Raw genomic sequence first — 23,114 nt, 5'->3', positions numbered from 1 at the left:
TATAGAGAAAGACCCCTTTTGCGGGTCGCGACCTATTGGTTTTAATTAAAAGATGCAAACAGCAAAGTAAAGCACCAAATAAACACCAAAACGAGGCTTAAAGGGGTACTCTTAAGTTACTATATAATAAATGCCACCTACAGGTAAATGCATAGAACATAACAATCCTATGGTTTATGTACCCTGTAGCCTCGTTTTAGCCGCCAATGGCCCGCCATGTGAATAAAGGCTAATTGAGGAGTGTTCTTGATTGAGATTGAGTTTTCCTGATGAACAAAACAATATTTCAATACCATCCCCGACCATTGCTGATTGGCATTGCTGTTCTTTTCTACTGCAGCAATATTGTAGCAAGGCTTTAACTTACACTCTTATTTAATTACTTCAGGCCAAAAGTATTTAAAGGGGAGATTTTTTTTTCTTGTTAATATGGAAATTCAACACCAAGTAAAATCTATAAAATCAAAGTTTGCAAGACTTCACATTTCCTCATCAAAGTAACGAATCAGAACAGTCTAGATTTGTTCATATTTCCATTTGTTGCCTCATCCATTTAATGAAAACATGGTAATTTTGAGTTTTACAGACAACTCAGTTTTCCAATGAGCAGCAATACTGTGTGTGCTCATGCAACAGGTCTGGCGATCTGATAAATCGACAATCTGGAGAGGGCGCTTTTGTCTTCAGCAACAGATTGTATAAGGTTGACAAGAGATTGCGATATGGTGAGGGACAGGTGGTGTTTATGCCATGAAAGAGCATGCGTAGCCTACTTAGCGCCAAAAAGCGGTCAGCCATAGATAAACGTGCACACAAATCATGACGCTAATATGCGAGGTTCTGGTAGGCCTACTGGTTATGGTTTGTGCTATACATTAATAATAGCAAAGTTTTAAGTTGACTATTTTAATTGCATGGTTATTTTTGTCAACATACGCTCACAACCTACTGTCATAAGAGGCCTAAGCAAAATAGGCTACAAGGCTGTCTTAAGGCCATAAAAGACTGACCCCTTATCAACATAAAATAATAATGTCGCAAACTGTTCACGCCTCTGAAGTGAACATCGCTCAGTCAAAACCTTCCGTCGCCAAATTGTGAAAAAAACGTTGTACATGTCATAACAGACGGGAGGCATAGGCTACGGTTTATATTGCGTCATTTACACATAATGTTAGTTCCATTGATTAAAAACTGTAACAATAATATACATCGGGTGGCATAGCAGGCTATCTGTTCAAGTCATAGGTGACACCCAAAATGAATGACCTCCCTGACAAGAGTTCGCGATAGTAAGAAATTGTCTACATTGATGCATGGAAAAGAACACAGAGTTCGTACATAGAGCTCACAATAGCATATCCAAAAAGTTAAACGGATTGGGCAACCTCATCAGCTGTCTCGATTATTGTCACTATAATCCAACTTTTTAGCCGTCCCCCAGGCGGTGTTTTTTTTAAGCAACTGCCCCAGGCCAATGAGACAAGCGATGTAGCTACAACATAAACAAAGCGATTCTCATGGCTGACGTATCTTCTTGGCGATCTCTGATTGAGACACAGAAAGTTCTCAAGAACACTATTAGGTCTTTAAACATCTACCATCACACACATTCATTCATCGGACCTGATATTTGTAGTTGCCTTCAAAAAGGAAAAGAAAAGGTGATAGACCCCCTCCTATTTTTTTCTCACGGATCTGCATCGATCTCAAATATGACATTTCTAAAATCAAATTGATTTGAAATCCGCTGACGACGGAGAACTTTAATCCTTGTTTTATGCTACGTGAGGATATTAGACTAAATCTACTGATCATTTGAAAAATTAAGACCTCCGTGAAAAAATTCCAGACTTTGAGGTGAAATTCAATACTTTTTAAGGCCTTAATTTAGGAAAATGAAATGTAATACTTTTTAATACTTTTAAGACTCCGTGGGTACCCTGGGTAAAGTGCAAACACACCAGCACAAGACGGCTCTAGATAGGGCTGAGCTCCGCTCTGTTAAGGTTAAATGGCGGATCATTCACGAGAGGATTTTGAGATGCACAGATTCCCAAATGAACGCATATCCACAGATTTTGTTAGAGTGGTGAAATACATTCACACCGCTGACATTATATTGAGGAAAAAGTATAGCCAACCAAGCTCAAGTAGGCTAGCTCAGTGTAGCCAGAATTCTATTATCGGACCGATAATAATATTTTCATTTTTTCACTTATCGGCTAATAATATATCGGCAGCCGATATATCGTGCATCCCTACTTAAAACTCTACTACTTGTCTTTAGATGTGAGAGGGTCTGAGACTGTAGTCTTTCAAAAATCTTTTCCAAATCTTTGCTAATCTTTCCAAAGTCTGTCAGTGTAAGTAAGGAGGGCTTTACTCGCATTTGCTGTCTCTCCACGAACTAAGCGGTTGTTATAGTTTGACTAGTAAGTGCAAAAGTATCGCAATACCCTGAAATTAGTAACCTCACAATACATAATTGTATTAGTATCGATATAGCCTACGTTTAAGAATGACAGTCGTGCGCTTCCCGTAGCCTATGTGTCTTTTCTCCTCATACGCACACAGCTGTCGTGATCCAAGCGAGTAGCGATGTTGATTTTCACCTGCACCTCTCAAGTTTGTGTTGCCTAGGCTATGGAATTTAGTGAATTTAGGCCTACTGTTGAGTTTTCCGAAATAGGCTACACAACCTATAGGCAAACGTTTACATCTTGAGAGAGTTCCTTCTAGGTAACTGTTAGCTCAAGTCAGGGTTTCCGTTGTCCGGTAATTACCGGACATTGGCCGGAAAAACAAAATGAAATGTCCGACAAAATTAAATCTCTCCGGTCAAATTGTCCGATTGAAATTGGCTAATAATCCCGTCCCCTAACACAATCTGAATTTGACAATAAGCCTTAATATGTAAGCCTATATTATACGTCCTCTGGCTATGTTTTTAAATGAACAGGCTCTACCGTTTGAAAAGTAAGCTATTAAACAACACGCATAGCCTATGCTACATTTCAAATAGGAGGCGCACGCTTAAAACATCCATGTTAAACTACGAACAAATGAGTGAGGCGGTTCAAACATGGCCAGGCCCAGGCAGACTAGCCTTAAAAGTTTTTTCAGAGGCCAGACGCCATGGATGATGATAAATTGGTAAGGTCTGAAGCCTCAGATGTCCGGTCAACTCCACCACCACCAGATAAAAAGCAGAAGTGTCGGGCATATGCAAAGTGTTCTTTACCCAAAGCATACAGTAGGCCTATGCGTTCTCTGTCTATGATCTGCAGGGTTAGGGCCTCCTCAACGAGGCGATTACTGGTCCGCGGATAATTTCTGGAACAATTAAACTGTATCATTGAACCATGTCCGAAGAGAAAAGAAACTAAACATTTCCCAGAATAGGAAACATTTCCTAATTTATTGTTATCAAATATAGAGGCATAGCATTAGGGGGTAGTGGTGTGAGCGTTCATTCTTGTCTGTGTGCATCTGTTTAAGTTAAAACAGTCACCACTGGAAATAACGTGGGTAGCAGCAACAAACAACGTAGCCTTTTTAAAACAACGAACGAAGCGGACTCTTGCTGTCCAAGATACTGGCTAGGTCTTGTTAGGCATGTTTAAGTTAGGCTAATGAACATGTTGCATTCTATACAGCCTGATTATGTTATTCTTTAAGCTACATAGCTTGTCTCCAGTTTTCCTCAATTTGACTAATTAAGAAGGGATAATAGGATATTTGACCGGCATATCATCAAAATGTCCGGAAAACAAAACCTCTGCCGGTCACTTTGACCGGCACCATTTTTTTCTAGCGGAAACTCTGGCTCACGTGTCATGTCTATCCTTAATGTAGTGATGATTTTGACAAAATCATAGAAATTAACATTGCAAGACACTTATCTCTTCTATGATACCATACATATTTTCTTTGACTTGTTAGTTTTTTGAACATTTATTTTATCAAATGACATAGAAAACATAATGAATTGCATCCATATATCCTTGGATGATGCGACTATTTCCCTCTAGCCTAAAACCATGAGAATGAAAGACTTTGACGTTCTTCTTAAAGTGACAGGCACTCAATCTACACACCACCACTGTAATAACATTGACACTGATGTGAATGATCACAGTATTCAATATTACTGATGTCGTCAAGGTGGTGGAGGCCAATCAAATCAAGACTCATTCCTGGTCCATGCTCTGACAACAGCTCAGACACGGAATGTATATGGAGAGCAATAAAAAGGGGACCTTGTAATTGTGACGTTAAAGGTGCCGCGATGAAAAATTTGGGTGCACCTAAATTTTGTGCTGGTTCACCTAAATAAAAAAGTTAGGCGGACCAGTGCAACCAATGCAACAAGTTAGTCTGGAGCTCTGCATACACACACACACAAACATTTATCTAAGAAGTTCTTAAGTGGGAAAACAAACATAACTTTTTTCTTAGGAATATAAAGATTTATCTTAAGACAATAAGTATATATACTTTTTTGATCCCGTGAGGGAAATTTAGTGAATTAGTGAAACACACACAGCACACAGTGAACACACAGTGAGGTGGAGCACACAGTGAGCTGACTGCATCGCAGCGGCGCTCGGGGAGTAGTGAGGGGTTAGGTGCCTTGCTCAAGGGCACTTCAGCCGTGCCTACTGGTCGGAGTTCGAACCGGCAACCCTCCAGTTACAGGTCCGAAGTGCTAACCAGTAGGCCACGGCTGCCCACAAATACTTATACTTATACTTATTAACACTCTGAGTGGTTCAGTAATCAGTTAGGTGTGCTAGCAATAATTAACACTCTGAGTGGTTCAGTAAAGGAGTTAGTTAGGTATGTTAGCAACAGTGTTAGGAACGTTACTTTAAAAAAGTAATTAGTTATAGTTACTACTTGTTCCAAAAAGTAACTGAGTTAGTAACTGAATTACTCTATGAAAAGAGTAACTCATTACCAGGGAAAGTAACTATTTGTGTTACTATTACAAAAAAATGTTGCTATATGTCAAAGAATTTGGATATTTTGAGCAGTTTTGAGCAGCCAGTTGAAATGAGTAGAACAGACAAGTGTTTGTAGGCTACATAACTTTCAATATTTATTAGATAGATAGATAGATAGATACTTTATTGATCCCCAAGGGGAAATTCAAGATACTGCACATCGACAGACCTACGCAAGGTTGACTTCGTAGCCTGTGTCATAAGTTTTGTTGTGAGGCAGAAAGATCTAGCTTTTGCTGCTTGAGGACTTTGCTCCAGTCCTTCTTTTCTAGTGGATGGCTTTTAGCTGTCATCTGTGGTGAAGGTATCAGTGTTTTTGGCCACTAGCTTTTAGATCGTGTGTGAGATGCTTCATTAAATTAGAGTTGCTTACAAGTAATGTCGACAAAGTCTTAGCTCCTGGACATAATCTACACATTACATACTGCGTTCTTGCCCCCTGATAATTTGAAGTAGTGCTCTCCACCTTAGAAAAGCAACTTTCAGTTGCTCCTGACCTCTGCTGTTTCATTGAATCTCTATTTTTAGCTGTTTAGCATTATGTTATTGTGTACGTGTGTGCTGGCAAGTGTGTAAAACACTGGCTCTGATTGGCTATCATGAAACATGACTCTGCCTTAGCCAATCACTTATTAAACTACGTTGTTATTAACCCACCTCCTCACTAGCTGTGAGCCAGGGTGCGTTCGGATTACACAGTTTATTCAATCAATCCATAGTAATGCACCACATTTAACGTCCAGTAACGTTAACGGCGTTGTAACGATGGGAAAAGTAATTAGTTAGATTACCCTGTTAGTGAAAAAATAACGTCGTTATCTAACGCCATTCTTTTAAGCGGCGTTATTCCAAACAATGGATAGCAATAATTAACACTCTGAGTGGTTCAGTAAAGGAGTTAGTTAGGTGTGTTAGCAATAATTAACACTTTGAGTGGTTCAGTAATCAGTTAGGTATGTCACCAATAATCAACACTCTGAGTGGTTCAGTAAAGGAGTTAGTATGTTAGCAATAATTAACACTTTGAGTGGTTCAGTAATCAGTTAGGTGTGTTAGCAGTAATTAAAACTCTGATTAGTTCAGTAATGGGTTATTGTGTTAGGTCTGTTAACAGTTATTAACACAAAGTGGTTAAGTAATGGGTTAGTTAGGTGAGTTAGCAGTAATTAACACTGAGAGGTTCATTAATGAGTTAGTGTTAGTTAGGTGTGTTAGCAGTAATTAAGAAGCTAAGTGGTTAAGTAATGGGTAAGTTAGGTGAGTTAGCAATAATTAAGAAGCTAAGTAATGGGTAAGTTAGGTGTGTTAGCAATAATTAAGAAGCTAAATGGTTAAGTAAGTAGTTAAGTAATGGGTAAATTGGGTAAGTTAGCAATAATTAAGAAGCTAAGTGGTTAAGTAATGGGTAAGTTATGTGTGTTGGCAATAATTAAGAAGCTAAGTGGTTAAGTAATGGGTAAGTTAGGTGAGTTAGCAATAATTAAGAAGCTAAGTGGTTAAGTAATGGGTAAGTTAGTTGAGTTAGCATTAGCAATAATTCAGAAGCTAAGTGGTTAAGTAATGGGTAGGTTAGGTGAGTTAGCAGTAATTAAGAAGCTAAGTGGTTAAGTAATGGGTAAGTTAGGTGTGTTAGACATAATTAAGAAGCTAAGTGGTTAAGTAATGGGTAAGTTTGGTGAGTTAGCAATAATTAAGAAGCTAAGTGGTTAAGTAATGGGTAAGTTAGGTGAGTTAGCAATAATTAAGAAGCTAAGTGGTTAATCAAGTAATGGGTAAGTCAGGTTCAGTAGGAGTGGAGTTAAGATTGAAGAGTGGTGACATCATGAGCTAAAGAAAATATCCTCTCCTCTCTTTCTCACAGCTCATTTGGTGGATAGAGGGGCTTCAAACACAACAGGTAAAACACACAAACAAATAGAGACTTGGCACCTTGCCCTGTTAGCAAGATACAAGACAAACCAACACAAATATTTATTACTACACTTGTGTGTGTGTGTGTTAGGAGTGTGCAAATCACCCTGATGCACATCTAGATCCAGTGTTATAGGAATCCATCATCTTAGATTGCATGAGTTTGGCCTTGGGTGGCTTGTTTTTGGAGCTTGGGAAGCTTGTTTTGGAGAAGCCCCATTTTGTGCGGGACTGCTTTGGTTGCTTGTTTTGGGCTTGGGTCACTTATTTTAGGCTTGGATCGCTTGTTTTGGGCTTGTTTTCAGAAACATAGTTGTTTGTTTTTCTCCCGAGATCTGGTAACACTAATCTAGACGTATGAGCTGCGATGCGGTTCGGTGCGATGCAATTCAGGAACTACACATTTTAATACACAATGATTCAGTGGGATGTTATTCAACTCAATGTCATACAATGTAATAGGGCCTAAGACACAATACAGTTCTTAACGTTTGTTTAAAGTGGACATTTCTACATTTACTTGTATTCATTTGGCAGACGCTTTTAGCCATCTAACATGACTCTGTGACTATTTAATCGTAACCTGTGACTGTTTAGCCGTAACATGACTCTGTGTGACCGTTTAGCCGTAATATGACTCTGTAACTGTTTAACCGCCATGTAACATGACTCTGATGTGACTGTTTAGCTGCCATGTAACATGACTCTGTGACTGTTTAGCCGTAACATGACTCTGATGTGACTGTTTAGCCGTAACATGACTTTGTGTGACAGTTTAGCCACCATGTAACATGACTGACTATGTGACTGTTTAGTCGTAACATGACTCTGTGACTGTTTAGCCATAACATGACTCTGTGATTGTTTAACCGCCATGTAACATGACTCTGATGTCACTGTTTAGCCGTAACATGACTCTGATGTGACTGTTTAGCCATAACATGACTCTGTGTGACCGTTTAGCCGCCATGTAACATGACTATGTGACTTTTTCAGGTCAAGATAAAATCAAGAACCAACTCTTCACACACAAACCCCACACACTAATTCATCAATCAACAGACACAAACACAGCCCAAACACACACACCAATCACGCTACTTATAACAGACAACCCCCTCCCACACACACACACACCCATCACGCTACCTTCAACAGACACACACACACCCCACACACACACACATATCACGCTACCTTCAACAGTTACATACACCCCCCACACACACATTACGCTACCTTCAACAGACACACACACCCCCCACACACACACACATATCACGCTACCTTCAACAGATGCAGTTCCATTACACACACACACAGTGCGCACGCACATAACTATGCCTGTCACACACACATCACACACACAAACATCACACACACACAAAGCCCAGTTGACGGCACATGAGCAGTTTCATCACGTAACACACACACAACACACTCCACAAATAGCACACACAACACACACACAACACACTCCACAAACAGAAAACACAACACACACACAGCACACTCCACAAATAGCACACACAACACACACACAACACACTCCACAAATAGCACATACAACACACACACAGCCTGTCGACAGACTCACACACACATACGCCGTCACACAAACACGTCCTGTGCTGTCGGAAGATGTGAAGCCTGCCGATAGACTCACACACACACAAACTCTCACACACACACGTCCAGATACACTCACACACACACACACTCTCACACACACACCTGCTGTCTCATCTGAAGAAGATGTAAAGTCTACTGACACACTCACACACACACACCCCCTCATACACACACGTCCAGATACACTCACGCAAACACACACCATCTCACACACACACACTCTCACACACACACGTCCGATATCGTCTGAGGAAGAGGAAAAGCTTGTTGATTCACACACACAGACTCTTACACACACACGTCCGATATCGTCTGAGGAAAAGCCTGATGACTCACACACACACACTCTCACACACACACGTCCAAAATCGTCTGAGGAAGAGGAAACGCCTGATGACTCACACACACACACTCTTACACACACACGTCCGAAATCGTCTGAGGAAGATGAGAGTTCAGAAATACTTAGGCCACGCCCCTCTGACAGTTTTACCATGACAACCACACACACACCTTCACATGTGGTAACAGTCCACCACATACACACTGTTCAGACTTCCTCGTCACACACACACACTCCGCACAAACACACTGTTCAGACTTCCCTGAACACACACTCACACACTCCGCACAAACACACTGTTCAGACTTCCCTAAACACACACACACATACGCCGCACAAACACACTGTTCAGACTTCCCTAAACACACACACACATACGCCGCACAAACACACTGTTCAGACTTCCCTGAACACACACACACACACTCCGCACAAACACACTGTTCAGACTTCCCTGAACACACACACACATACGCCGCACAAACACACTGTTCAGACTTCCCCGTCACAAACATACACTCCGCACAAGCTCTCTCACACAACTATACTACACACCAGACCTACCCCCTTTACCCCCTCTCTCTCACACACACACACACACACCATTTCAACCACTTCACACACACACACTCACAGCACCACACATCCCTCACACACCTCTGCAGTGCTTAATCCTGCCCCTCACACCGGAAGAGCAATCACAGACTCCGCCCCTAAGATCACTCAGACAGGAAGAGCTATCACCGACTCCGCCCCTAAGATCACTCAGACAGGAAGAGCTATCACAAGCCACGCCCCTCAGCTGCTCCTGCCTGAAGATGAAGATGAGGAAGAGGAAGATGGATCTGAGGAGGCAGCAGTCCACCAGCCTGACAGCTCCGCAGAGAAGGACACGGATGGTAAGGAGTGTGTGTGTGTGTGTGATCATGAGGAATAAATGATGGAATCACAAACCTAACACATCATAATCAGGGTTCTAAATTAACACCCGCCAAATGCGGGTTAAAATTCATTTTGGCGGGTGTTAATAAAGACGTACTAGCCAGTTTGGCTGGTGATGCAGGCATTACGTGCTCTTGGTCATATATCCCATAGACATATCCCCCCTGGCAGTAGGCCTACTTCCAACATTTCCCATGACCACTGTGCCGTAATGCTACGTGATATGCCCATTGATTGCGCGCATATTGGAGTGAAACCAGTGCGAGAGACTGAAACGAACGAAGCGTCTACCAGAAAACTCAAGGAATTAGAAGAACGAACGGAGCCAGAGCAGGGAGCATAGCCTGAAAGAGGAGGGAGTTAGCCAGTAGAGTAAAGTAAAAAGTACATAACTTTTTCACGTCATCATCAACGACAGATGGTGTACTAATATCAAAATCCACCAAAGGATATGTACACCCAGTCTGGAGATGCTGACTGTGTCACTGCGCCCCCACTATCTCCCTCGTGAATTCCCCACTGTTGTGTCTTGCTGTGTTTACATCCCCCCAAACGCTAACACCAAGACAGCATCTGAGCTGGTAGCTCAGAGGCTAACTCGATGCTTGCTAAGTACCCGGGGGCTCCGGTGCTTATCCTGGGGGATTATAACAGCTGCAGACTGGACACTGTTTTGCCATCATTTCACCAGTATGTTGACACCCACACCAGAAGGGATAACATCTTGGACCTATGCTACGGCAACATCACCGGCAACATCACCCTCCACTCGACTTGCAGACCACAACATGATCTGCTTACTTCCGGTATACAAACAGGAACTCAAAAGACTCAAGCCAGAGACCTACAGCGCCCCTCAATGGACGGAGGACACCATCGCGCAACTCCAAGGCTCCCTGGCATGCACCGACTGGGACATTTTTGATGGGGAATTAGACGACATGGTCTCCATCATCTCAGACTACATAAACTTTTGCATTCAGACCACCATTCCAGTTAAGAAAATAAAAAAATATCCCAATTCTAAACCATGGATCACACCTCAGCTAAGAAAAAGCCTGAAGGAAAAACACAGAGCCTTCAAGCTCAAGGACTGGACAGCAATCAAAACAGCAAATAGGGCAGTAAAAAATTACCAAATTACAATACAAAAATAAACTGGAACAAAAATGAACACCAGACAAGCCTTTCAGATGGCCAAAATATTGACAGGAAATGAACCCAGACCCAGCACACCAATCTCATCAGAGCAAGGACATCAACTAAACATGTTTTTTAACCTGTTCCACTCAGTCGACTACTCAGAGGAGTGTTACAGTCAGCTGGATGCACTCCCTCTGCTGGACCCAAACGACCCAGCCCCCTTGTCAGAGGAGGATGTCAGGCGGCAACTGAGAAGATGCAAGCCAGGCAATGCCCCAGGGCCCGATGGGATCCCAGCAAGGGTGCTTAAGACCTGTGCCACTGAACTGTCTGCAATAATCCACCCACTCTTCTGTGAAGTCTACCATCAATGCAGAATCCCCACCCTCTGGAAAACCGCTACAATAATCCCAGTACCCAAACAACCACATCCCAAAGACCTCAATCTCTTCCGCCCCATCGCCCTCACACCCAACCTGATGAAGTGTCTGGAGTACCTGTTGCTACAAAACATCCTGCCACACGTCTGGCCACATCTGGATCCTTTCCAATTCGCCTACAGGACCAAGAGAGGCACTGATGATGCTGTGGTATGTCTGCTGCCCCTCCTTCTACAACACCTGGATTCCCTAGGCACAGCTGCCAGGATCCTGTTTGCAGATTTCAGCTCTGCATACCATTCAAAGACACCTACTGATCCAGAAACTGTGTCGCCTCAACGTCCCCTCCTGCCTGATCCATCTCCTCCACAACTTCCTCACCAACAGACAACAGTCCGTCCAGGTAAGCACAACAACCACACCTGCACTGATCTCCAACACAGGAGCCCCGCAGGGTTGTGTACTAAGCCCCTTCCTATACACCCTCTACACAAACGACTGTACCCAGCCCCTCATCCAACACCATATTCCCTCAAAATGCGCCCGATGACACCGCGATCCTTGGCCTCCTCACAGACACTCATTCAACCCAAGAATATCTTAACACAGTCTCTCATTTCACTCAGTGGTGTGGAAATAACTATCTCAAACTCAACATCAGCAAAACAAAAGAAATGGCTGTTGGATCCACACAATCCCACCACCCCATCATCATTTCCAACGAAACAGTGGAAACAGTAGACCATTTCAAATACCTTGGACTCACAATTGACAATAACCTCACCTTTGAACATCACACAACAGACATACAGAAAAAAGGAAACCAAAGACTGTCAGCAGTGCGTAAACTAAAAGGACTTCATGTTGCCCCCCCATCTACTCCTACTACTGTATACCAGCATTGTCCAACCCATCCTATTATACTGTATACCAGCATTGTCCAACCCATCCTATTATACTGTTCCACCTGCTTCTTCAACATGCTTACTGTAGAAAACCGTAACAAACTCACTCAACTAACCAATACTGCCACCAAAATAATAGGTCTGCATACCCCAAACTTAGAACTAAACACTAAGGCCATCCCACGTATTGCTCATTCAATATCCCTGGACATTACCCACCCACTCAACCGCTACTTCTCACCCCTATCCTCTGGCAAGAGGTTTAGAAGCATAAGGTGCAATAAAGCCCGCTTCAGCAGAAGCCTAATCCCCTTAGGAATCCAAACACTCAACAACACAAAGTCCTACAGATAAATATATGCAGTGCAAAAATGTATGTTTTTCCCATGAAAACCCCAATATTTTCTGTAAAGGTCTGTGTCAAATGCCTATGATGTATGTAAGGTGTATGTCTGTATGTCATTCCCATGTCTGTGTTCATGTATGTGCCATTCTGTGCCTGTGACCATGAAGGATGAAAAGCTGTATGTAAAATGTGAAAAAAAGAATTTCCCCAAGGGGACAACTAATAAACTAACTAACTAACTAACACATGTACATAACACAAATACATAACACGTTACGAAATATTAACGCAATTAACGCATTGTGTTTACCTAGCCTATTTCCTTTGTGGGAGGCTCATGTCATGTAGCGGAGGCCGCAAAACCTGAAGCAGCTAGATCGTTTATTTTATTGTCTATAGCTGAAGTCTATATATAGTCTATTTATTGTCTATAGCTGAAGATGGAGAGGAACGTGAGAAGCTTGTATAGGCGAAAATGATCAGTTTTAAAAAGTTGCTTGATCAGTGATCACCACCTCCACACGCATCACGCACTGTGCCTAGAGACAGAGGAGGGACCAATATTTAGCCAATAAATAGTAGGCCTAGTTGGACTGCAAACTGTTTTTTACTCTTGTTTGAGAAAGTATACAATGTAAACATGCACCAACAGCATGTTACATAAAGATGATACTTTTCGGGTCCTCTCTATAAAGATCCAACTTGAACGTATAGGCCCTATGCTACTGCATTTAATTGAGAGCGCGTCTGAGCGAGAGAAAATGAGTAGCAGCATCCAGCTGGCTTGTCATTGTTGATGTTGATAATTGATATTTCCTTTTTATTAAGTTAAGATTAAACTAAATGTGGTGGTGGTTGGGACAGACTTATGGGGGCGAGAAGAGGAATGAAGCAGGGGATGAGGATATCGACAGAGAAATAGATATAGATAGTGTGTCCATGCCAACAATGTTAATAAAGATCAAATGCATTCAGTGACACTCATCTCATAATTCTCTTATTTTCACCGGAAACAAATTGGCTAGTAGAAATTCTGATTGGCTAGTAACTTTAGAAAGTTACCATGCAGCCACATTGGCTGGTGATCAAAAAAGTTAATTTAGAACACTGATCATAATTAATAATGAATTCATAACTAGTACTTTTTGCACATTACCTGTCTTTTATTCATAGCTTGATTTCTCTGAGGCATAAACTTCACTAATGTAGATATTTTTGATCAATCAGATTCCAACTTTGTTGAATGGCAGTTAACAGATCAGCTTTGACATGAGTCTTGTCATGTCATTGACTTCCGTTTCCACCATCACTGCCATCCAGACTGTGTGCAGGCCAGACCAGTGACTTGGTTCTTCATCTTTGTATATGTCATTGGAACAGCACCACACACGTTCCAGTATCATGTCCATATCATTTGCTCTATGCAGATTTGAGATTCATCTCTAAATAGAACTCTCATCCACCATCCGTAAATGCTTCTCTTTAGTCCACTGTAACTGAATAGAACTCTCATCCAGTCTTCTTCAGGCAGTCATCTTTATACTTTCAATTTACGTTCAGTTACAGTGGACTAAAGAGAAGCATTTAGTGCTGTTCCTACATTCACTGAGGACATGGGGTTGCCATGGAGATGGCAAGTGAATAAGCTGAGGACATGGGGTTGCCATGGAGATGGCAAGTGAATAAGCTGAGGACATGGGGTTGCCAGGGAGATTCATGACAAGTTGACATTGTTTGGGTTGTCTTGATTATGACAACTTGACATTAATCAAAGTGACATTACCAGAAGTTGTCTTGGTCATGACAAGTTGACATTAAATATGTTTGGGATGTCTTTGTAATGACAACTTGACATTAACCAGGATGACATTACCAGAAGATGTATTAATTACCTATTAATTACAGAAGTTGTGCAACCCGCGAGCGCACTTCACTCAAAGCAAGTTGTGTCCGTGTCACCATCCAACGTTGTGAGGGAGAGTGCGCGATCACGCATGGCGGCAACGCTTCCATAAAGCAATTCGAATTTGCACAATTTTTAATATCAGCACTGTGGTGCTGTGTTTGTGAACTTGAAGGTTAGGGCCTGGGTTGGAGTAGTGTAAGAGACTAGATTATGCGACCTTATGTTTCATGCAACCTAATTAATTAAATAATAAATAAAAGGGGACAATATCAATGACAGCGTCCATAGAAACATTTCAACGCAGTAACGCAAAAGTAATGTAACGTGTTACTTTCCATAGAGAGTAAAGAAATATTGCAAGGGATTTTTTTTACAGTAGCGAGTATTGTGTAATACATTACCTTGTTTGAGTAACGACCCCAACACTCTATAAGTGTATTATAAAACATTTCTATAAGTGTGTTAAAAACATTTCTATAAGTGTGTTAAAAAATATTTCTATAAGTGTGTTATAAACATTTCTATAAGTGTATTACAAACCACTTCTATAAGTGTGTTAAAAAACATTTCTATAAGTGTGTTATAAAACATTTGTATATGTGTGTTAGAGCCGGAGCTAAAACAGAGGAAGTCGAGCCCTTTCTTCTCCTGGTCACTGCTGGGGTCAGCAGGATTCCCAGAGCTTCCACTGGCGCCCCCTCAGGATGGTAAGGGAACTGCAGCGGGAGTGTGTGTCTGTTAGAGTGTGCGTCTGTTAGAGTGTGTTGTTTCTCTAGCCTAGCTCAGTCACTGCTCTGACTAGCGTAGGGGGCAGCCGTGGTTAGGGGCAGCCATGGCCTACTGGTTAGGGCTTAGGGCTTGTAACCAAAGGGTTGCCGGTTTGATCCCCGACCAGTAGGAAAAATGTGGGTGGGGGAAGTGGTTGAGCGCTGCTCTCCCATGCCCACATCCACGGCTGAAGTGCCCTTGAGCAAGGCACCTAACCCCTCACTGCTCCCTGAGCGCCGCTGTTGTTGCAGGCAGCTCACTGCTCCGGGATTAGTGTGTGCTTCAGCTCACTGTGTGTTCACTGTGTGCTCTGTGTGTTCACTGATTCACGGATGGGATAAATGCAGAGACCAAATTCCTTGTATACGCAAGTAGACTTGGCGTATAAACCTGATTTACATTTACATTTAGATTAGAGATTTATGTATGTTTATATGTGTGTTTGTGTGTAGAGAGTGTGTGTGTGTGTGTTATCATGTGAGTCTGCTCTGACTGTGTGTGTGTGCCTGTATGCGTGTATGTGTGTGTGTGTGTTAGTGTGTATTATCATGTGAGTCTCATGCTCTAAGACAGATACTGCTCTGATTGTGTGTGCGTGCTTGCGTGTCTGTGTGTGTGTGTGTGCGTGCGTGCATGTGTGTGTGTGTGTGTGTACGTGCGTGCGTGCCTGTGAGTGTGTGTGCGTGCGTGTGTGTGTGTGTATGCGTGTGTGTGTGAGTGTGTGTGCGTACGTGCATGCCTGTGTGTGTGTGTGTACGTGCGCGCGTGCCTTTGTGTGTGTGTAGAGTGTGTGTTATCAGGTGGTGCTCTAGAGCAGATGCTACTCTGTCTGAAGTGTGTGTGTGTGTGTATGTATGTGTTGTTACGTGTTGACTTGTAATGAACTACCCAACAAGCAGTTATTGCAACTTAACCTTAATTATTAAATGAATATGACATACAAAAAGTAAACATCAACACATCACAAACTTCACCTAGGCACCAAACAAAAAGTTTTCCATAACAATCTCCCCAAATCAAAATTACAAATCAAAGTAGCATAGTAGGATATCAATATGGGTCAAGCATCTTACTGTCCTTTATGCTGACTTGCTCTTTTGGTGCACAGCAAAGTAGCATAGTAGGATATCAATATGGGTCAAGCATCTTACTGTCCTTTATGCTGACTTGCTCTTTGGTGCACAGCAAAGTAGCATAGTAGGATATCAATATGGGTCAAGCATCTTACTGTCCTTTATGCTGACTTGCTCTTTTGGTGCACAGCAAAGTAGCATAGTAGGATATCAATATGGGTCAAGCATCTTACTGTCCTTTATGCTGACTTGCTCTTTGGTGCACAGCGCGCATTGGTGCCTGTGGGAGTGTCCAAAACGGCTGACCACTTGTGTGGCAACCTCCATAATAGTCCTGGTGCGTGAGCAAGCACATCAGTGACAGTTTGTGATCATAGATCCAAGAATAGTCTGTGATGTATCTCTGAATCGCGCGTGCACAATGACTTCGATAACGTTGCATTTACGGAGAATCCAAGCTTGTTCTGTGTCACTGTCTTTTCAAAAAGTAACGTCTCCAAGATGCATCATGCATCTCATGACGCAATTTTTCAAGCAATCAACAATGAGCCAATCACTATGTTTGACCCGCATGTCAAGACAATTGACCTTGGTCTGAACTCTTGACCTGATGATTAAACCTTCTGCTGACTGATTAACTGCCCCGTTTAATAGTGTACATGCAGAGAACACGTGATGGGATGGTAATATTCCTCCTTTGTGCCAGTGCACGTAATTATACACAATCAAAGCAAAGTATATCAAAATAAAATACAAAATCATGTCAAAAAATAAAAAATATTAATGGCTTGTCCATCACAGAGTGTTTGTGTGTGTGTGTGTGTGTGTGTGTGTGTGTGTGTGTGTGTGTGTGTAGACTGTGTGTTATCAGGTTATCATGCTCTAGGGCAGATACTACTCTGTCTGACGTGTGTGTGTGTGTGTGCAGGCTCAGACTGGTAATTTGTACAACCGGGTGGGCCGGTGATTTTTTTAATTTTTTTAAAGTTATTTAGCCTATTTGCGGCCCGTCATGTAGGCCTAGGCCTAGCCTATAAATGCAGTTGCATCCATTTGGCTTCGGGGGTGACAGGTCAATCATTTTGGCCTCTTCATGACAGGTTCAGTGTGTCTTACGATCGCGCCCCCCTGCCCCACCCCTCAAGTGGATTTGTCCGCTAGTTCGAGTGCTTGGTAGCCTAGACTGTATAAGTGCCCTCCGCTGGCGGGTGTTCACATGGGGTTCACAGAGGTCTAGTTTTATTCCATAAATATATTGTTTTTTATAGACGTTAGTTGCACGCGCTACCAAGAGCTCATTTACTGCACCATGTAGGCTACTGTAGTGCGGTTGGTTCTGTCAACATAAAAAAAAAAACTACGGGTAGCCTACAATTTTCGCACAACTTGATGGAAAAGTGTAGCACAGGTTAAAGAAAACCCATTGGAGCTGATCCTACTCAAAAGGAACTTCAAAGTATTTGCCATATAGTAGGCCTATCCTTTTAGCTCACAACGACAGTGAAAGTGAAACTTGGAAAGTGGTCTCTCCACCGAGTGTTACATTAGATGCACAATCAATCGCGAGTCGAAGCAGGTAAAAAGTAGGCTGTCAACTGGTAGGTTAGTAACGAAGGTATTGCAAAATGTGACCCCCGTGTTATTGTGATTAGGCTATAGGTCCAAATCTAAATGTTTGGGTTCAGTTTATGAAGTGTTGCTACAGCATAATACTGTGTGTGTGTTATTTATGGGGGGTGGGCCGGTCCAGGAGAAATTGCCAGGGCCGAATTTTGCTCCCAGTCTGTGTGTGCGTGTAGAGTGTGTGTTATAAGGTTATCATGCTCTAGGGCAGATGATACTCTGTCTGACGTGTGTGTGTGTGTCAGGGTTTCCGTTGTCCGGTAATTACCGGACATTGGCCGAAAAAAAAATTAATTGTCCGACAAAATTCAATCTCTCCGGTCAAATTGTCCGATTGAAATTGGCTAATAATCCCGTCCCCTGACGCAATCTGAATTTGAAAATAAGCCTTAGCCTAATATGTAAGCCTATATTATACGTCCTCTGGCTATGTTTTTAAATGAACAGGCTCTACCGTTTGAAAAGTAAGCTATTAAACAACACGCATAGCCTATGCTGCATTTCAAATAGGAAGCGCACGCTTAAAACATCCATGTTAAACAACGAACAAATGAGTGAGGCGGTTCAAACATGGCCAGTCCCAGGCAGACTAGCCTTAAAAGTTTTTTCAGAGGCCAGACGCGATGGATGATGGTAAATTGGTAAGGTCTGAAGCCTCAGATGTCCGGTCAACTCCACCACCACCAGATAAAAAGCAGAAGTGTCGGGCGTATCTGTCGGAATCAGTGACATTGGAAGTGGAGTTGCGGAGGGTGCGGCCGCTCCAAGACACTGTCATTCTCTGTGTACACTGGACATGCAAAGTATTCTTTACCCAAAGCATACAGTAGGCCTATGCGTTCTCTGTCTATGATCTCCAGGGTTAGGGCCTCCTCGACGAGGAGATTGCTGGTCCGATAATTTCTGGCACAATTAAACGGTATCATTGAACCGCGGCCGAAAGAAAAATAAACTAAACATTTCCCAGAATAGGAAACATTTCTTAATTTATTGTTATCAAATAAAGAGACATAGCATTAGGGGGTAGTGGTGTGAGCGCTCATTCTTGTGTGTGCACATCTGTAGTCACCAATGGAGATAACGTGGGTAGCAGCAACAAACAACGTAGCCTTTTTAAAACAACGAATGAAGCGGACTCTTGCTGTCCATGAAAAAATACTGGCTAGATCTTGTTAGGCATGTTTAAGTTAATGAACATGTTGCATGTTAAGCTAATGAACATGTTGCATTCTATACAACCTGATTATGTCATTCTTTAAGCTACATAGCCTGTCTCCAGTTTTCCTCCATTTGACTAATTAAGAAGCGATAATAGGATATTTGACCGGCATATCATCAAAATGTCCAGAAAACGAAACATCACCATTTTTGTCTAGCGGAAACTCTGGTGTGTGTGTGTGTGTGTGTGTGTGTGTGTGTGTTATCAGGTTATCATGCTCTAGGGCAGATGCTACTCTGTCTGACGCGTGTGTGTGTAGAGTGTGTGTTATCAGGTTATCATGCTCTAGGGCAGATGCTACTCTGTCTGACGCGTGTGTGTGTGTGTGTGTGTGTAGAGTGTGTGTTATCAGGTTATCATGCTCTAGGGCAGATGCTACTCTGTCTGACGCTGTGTGTGTGTGTGTGTAGAGTGTGTGTTATCAGGTTATCATGCTCTAGGGCAGATGCTACTCTGTCTGACGCGTGTGTGTGTGTGTGTGTGTAGAGTGTGTGTTATCAGGTTATCATGCTCTAGGGCAGATGCTACTCTGTCTGTTGTGTGTGTGTGTAGAGTGTGTGTTATCAGGTTATCATGCTCTAGGGCAGATGCTACTCTGTCTGACAGGTTATCATGCTCTAGGGCAGATGCTACTCTGTCTGACGCGTGTGTGTGTGTGTGTGTGTAGAGTGTGTGTTATCAGGTTATCATGCTCTAGGGCAGATGCTACTCTGTCTGACGCGTGTGTGTGTGTGTGTGTGTGTAGAGTGTGTGTTATCAGGTTATCATGCTCTAGGGCAGATGCTACTCTGTCTGACGTCACGTTGTCCTGACGAGTTCCACACACACGGCTGCTACTGCTCACACCAGGACCGTGGAACACCTGTGGACGACTGGGACAGGTGAGACACACACACACCTATACACACACACACCTATACACACACACACCTATATACACACACACACACACACACATACATATATATGTATCAGTGGCGGCCGGTGGTTAAAAAAATAACGCCGGATTGTTGTTAGTGGCAAATGTGAACAATAGAGTATGTAGGCCGCCTAACAGACACATTTATAGCAGCAGTATGTACTATGTAGCATTTTAACTGGCAATGTTGTGCAATAAATGCTGTTCTGACATTCTCAGGGGAGGTCTGACCTAAGGAGCTAGGCTAGGCTAGCAAGCTCCTCCATACAGTAATTTTCAATTGCGATAGGGGGTGCTGTTTGCATTTTGACCTAGGGGAACGATTTTGTTCATTCAAAGTGTTAAAAAATAGTAATATTACAACACTGGCAATGCTAAATATAATATTAACAGTAATTTATCAGATTAGTAATTCACTATATATTTTTTTATTTTTCTCTGAAATTTTAGGGAGGGTGTTCCTCCCTTTCCTCAATGAAGGAGCCTCCTCTGATATATATATACATATATATATATATATATATATATGGGCATAAGTCACGACTTGTTGTAACAGAGGTACAGTAAATATCGTAGCAAATAGCCTGGTGATTACACAGCTTTTAAAACATTTATTTCACTCATGCTGGAGAACTGGCTGTTGTGCAAACAAATGAATTAGGGCGTATCTCCGTTCACCAAAAGCTATGGTTTTGCTAACCCATTCGTACAATAAATAATTTCTGAAAGGTTCTCTCCCCATTGTTAAAGGATAATTCCGGTGTGATTTTGACCTAAAGTGTGTTGAAACATGATACCGAGTGTGAACGTATGTCTCATAGCTAATCTCGGCTTGTCCTCTGCACTCAGAAATCTGGCGCTAGTTAGCCGATGCTACCAACAGTCTTTTCGATTGGGTTGCCTCGGGCATCGGCCTAGCCATGCAAATAAATCACTGTTTTACACCATTTACGAGGCTCAAAGTAGCTCCATACTTCATTGGTAGACTTCCGAGGGCCTTGACATTTAAAACGAGACATTGAGAACTTTGAAAAAGCACTGGAAGTTTATTTACAAGACGATTTATACAGACAGTACCTTGAGTAAGGTACCTTTACCGTTCGCTGAATTTAGTCACAATAAGTCGAGCGACGAGTATGAATGAACAGGTATGATATAGTCAGGGGGCCTATATGGTTTCTGTGGGTTTGAAATTGGGGGAGAAAAAATATGTCTCCATTTTTTTTTACCTGTTTCAACCCTATATTTTTGAAATTGTATTTCACTGTAATTAACACCATAAATTTCGCCTAAATCACTGGCTATGTTGAATAAAGTTCACAAAACAGTTATTTTCAACAGTATGATTGTATGTCAGTATTATGATTGTATGTCAAACAATTAGAGATAAGATCAATAACCAATCAGTTTCACCAAATACACATACTCCATTGCTGAAAGATAGCAAAAACATAACAGAATCACAGATGAGACCTCAAACAACATTTAATTCATTTACATATACACAACATATTAGATCTCACCTCCACAATTTCCTCATCAAAATCTACTAGTCTACTAGACCCTATTCCTACACACCTTCTTAAGACTGCTCTCCCCTTCCTGGATAATGTTTTGGTCTTTATTATAAATAATTCAATGCTATCAGGGCATGTACCGCAGTCGTTTAAGAAATCTGTTATTAAGCCCTCCCTCAAAAAACCTAGCCTTGTATCAATACTGGTCCTCCTGGACCTCAGCGCTGCCTTTGACACCATAGACCATGACATACTACTTAGGCTTGAAAATTTGATAGGCATCAGACTCAGCACTCGCTTGGTTTAGATCATACCTTCCTAACCGTCAACAATTTGTACAGGTCCATAATAAACCATCTACCCAGATTATGGTAAAATATGGAGTGCCTCAAGGCTCAGTACTGGGGCCCCTGTTGTTTAGCAGATGATACACAACTATACCTCTCCATAAACCTGATGAATTAACCCCATTAGCCAAACTTGACACATGTATAAGAGATATAAAGACATGGATGATGAATAATGTCCTGCTTTTGAACTCAGATAAAACAGAAGTCAAGGTTTTAGGTTCTAAAAATATAAGGGATATCCTATCCACATCACAGGCTACATATAGTGATCTTCCACTGACCTTATCCACAAGTGTTAAAAACCTAGGAGTTAAATTGACCAGGACCTAGCACTAAATAATCACATAAAACAGATAACCAGAACTTCATTTTACCATTTAAGGAACATTTCAAAGATAAGGAAGTCCTTATCTTTACCAGATGCCGAGAAAATAATCCATGCTTTTGTCACCTCAAGGATAGACTATTGCAATGCTGTTAAGCTGGCTGTAATAATACCTGTCTAAAGAGCTTACAGCTTATACAAAATGCAGCTGCTCACACACACAAAAAATATGAACATATATTTCCCCCATCCTAGCATCTCTACACTGGCTACCTGTTAAAAGTCATTGACTTCAAAATATTACTTATATCTCTTGGTTGGTTGCCTGCATTGAAAGAGGACACCTCATGAAGATCAATTGTGTCTTATCTATGCTGGCAGCAGCTGCTGTTGAACAAGTGTACAAAGTCCCTCTAGATGGACTTGATGCAGGTTCAGAAGATTATCCTTTTTTTTCTTTTCTTCACACTTACATATGCTACAGAAGGCCTTACAGACTTCAGCTGATACTAAAAAACTTGATTTAATAGAGATCTCTGCACTTTGTGCTCTGAATGGGTGTAGACAAGAACTGGCAGAGCAGGCAAGGCCTACACTCAAGCACACTAATAGGCATGAATTGATATTGAAGTATTATTTTTTTAAGCAGACAATTTTGAGAATTTTAGGCACAATTTAACTTGTTAAAGAGATCAATCATCAGCACAAAATGTTTTATAATGTTTAGGGCTGGGACAACAAAAAATACGATGACGCAAAATAAGCGATCGATTTGTCAAAACCCAAAACGCATGCTGCCAAAT

At 41.9% G+C, this 23,114-nt stretch overlaps 1 protein-coding gene across 1 annotated transcript in view; it reads left to right on the top strand.

The window, feature by feature from the left end:
• The window catches only part of oc90 (otoconin 90), a 41,909-nt gene that overhangs the window by 6,790 nt on the left and 12,005 nt on the right, over positions 1–23,114 (top strand). The window contains exons 2-4 of the mRNA XM_048228210.1: positions 9,454–9,794; positions 15,126–15,224; positions 19,946–20,081. Coding sequence (XP_048084167.1) covers positions 9,454–9,794; positions 15,126–15,224; positions 19,946–20,081 — 576 coding nt within the window. The remainder of the gene's footprint in view (positions 1–9,453; positions 9,795–15,125; positions 15,225–19,945; positions 20,082–23,114) is intronic.

This window comes from Alosa alosa, chromosome 19, assembly GCF_017589495.1.
Source record: "Alosa alosa isolate M-15738 ecotype Scorff River chromosome 19, AALO_Geno_1.1, whole genome shotgun sequence".
Lineage (NCBI taxonomy): Eukaryota > Metazoa > Chordata > Actinopteri > Clupeiformes > Clupeidae > Alosa > Alosa alosa.
This window is presented reverse-complemented; position numbering and strand designations above follow the sequence as displayed.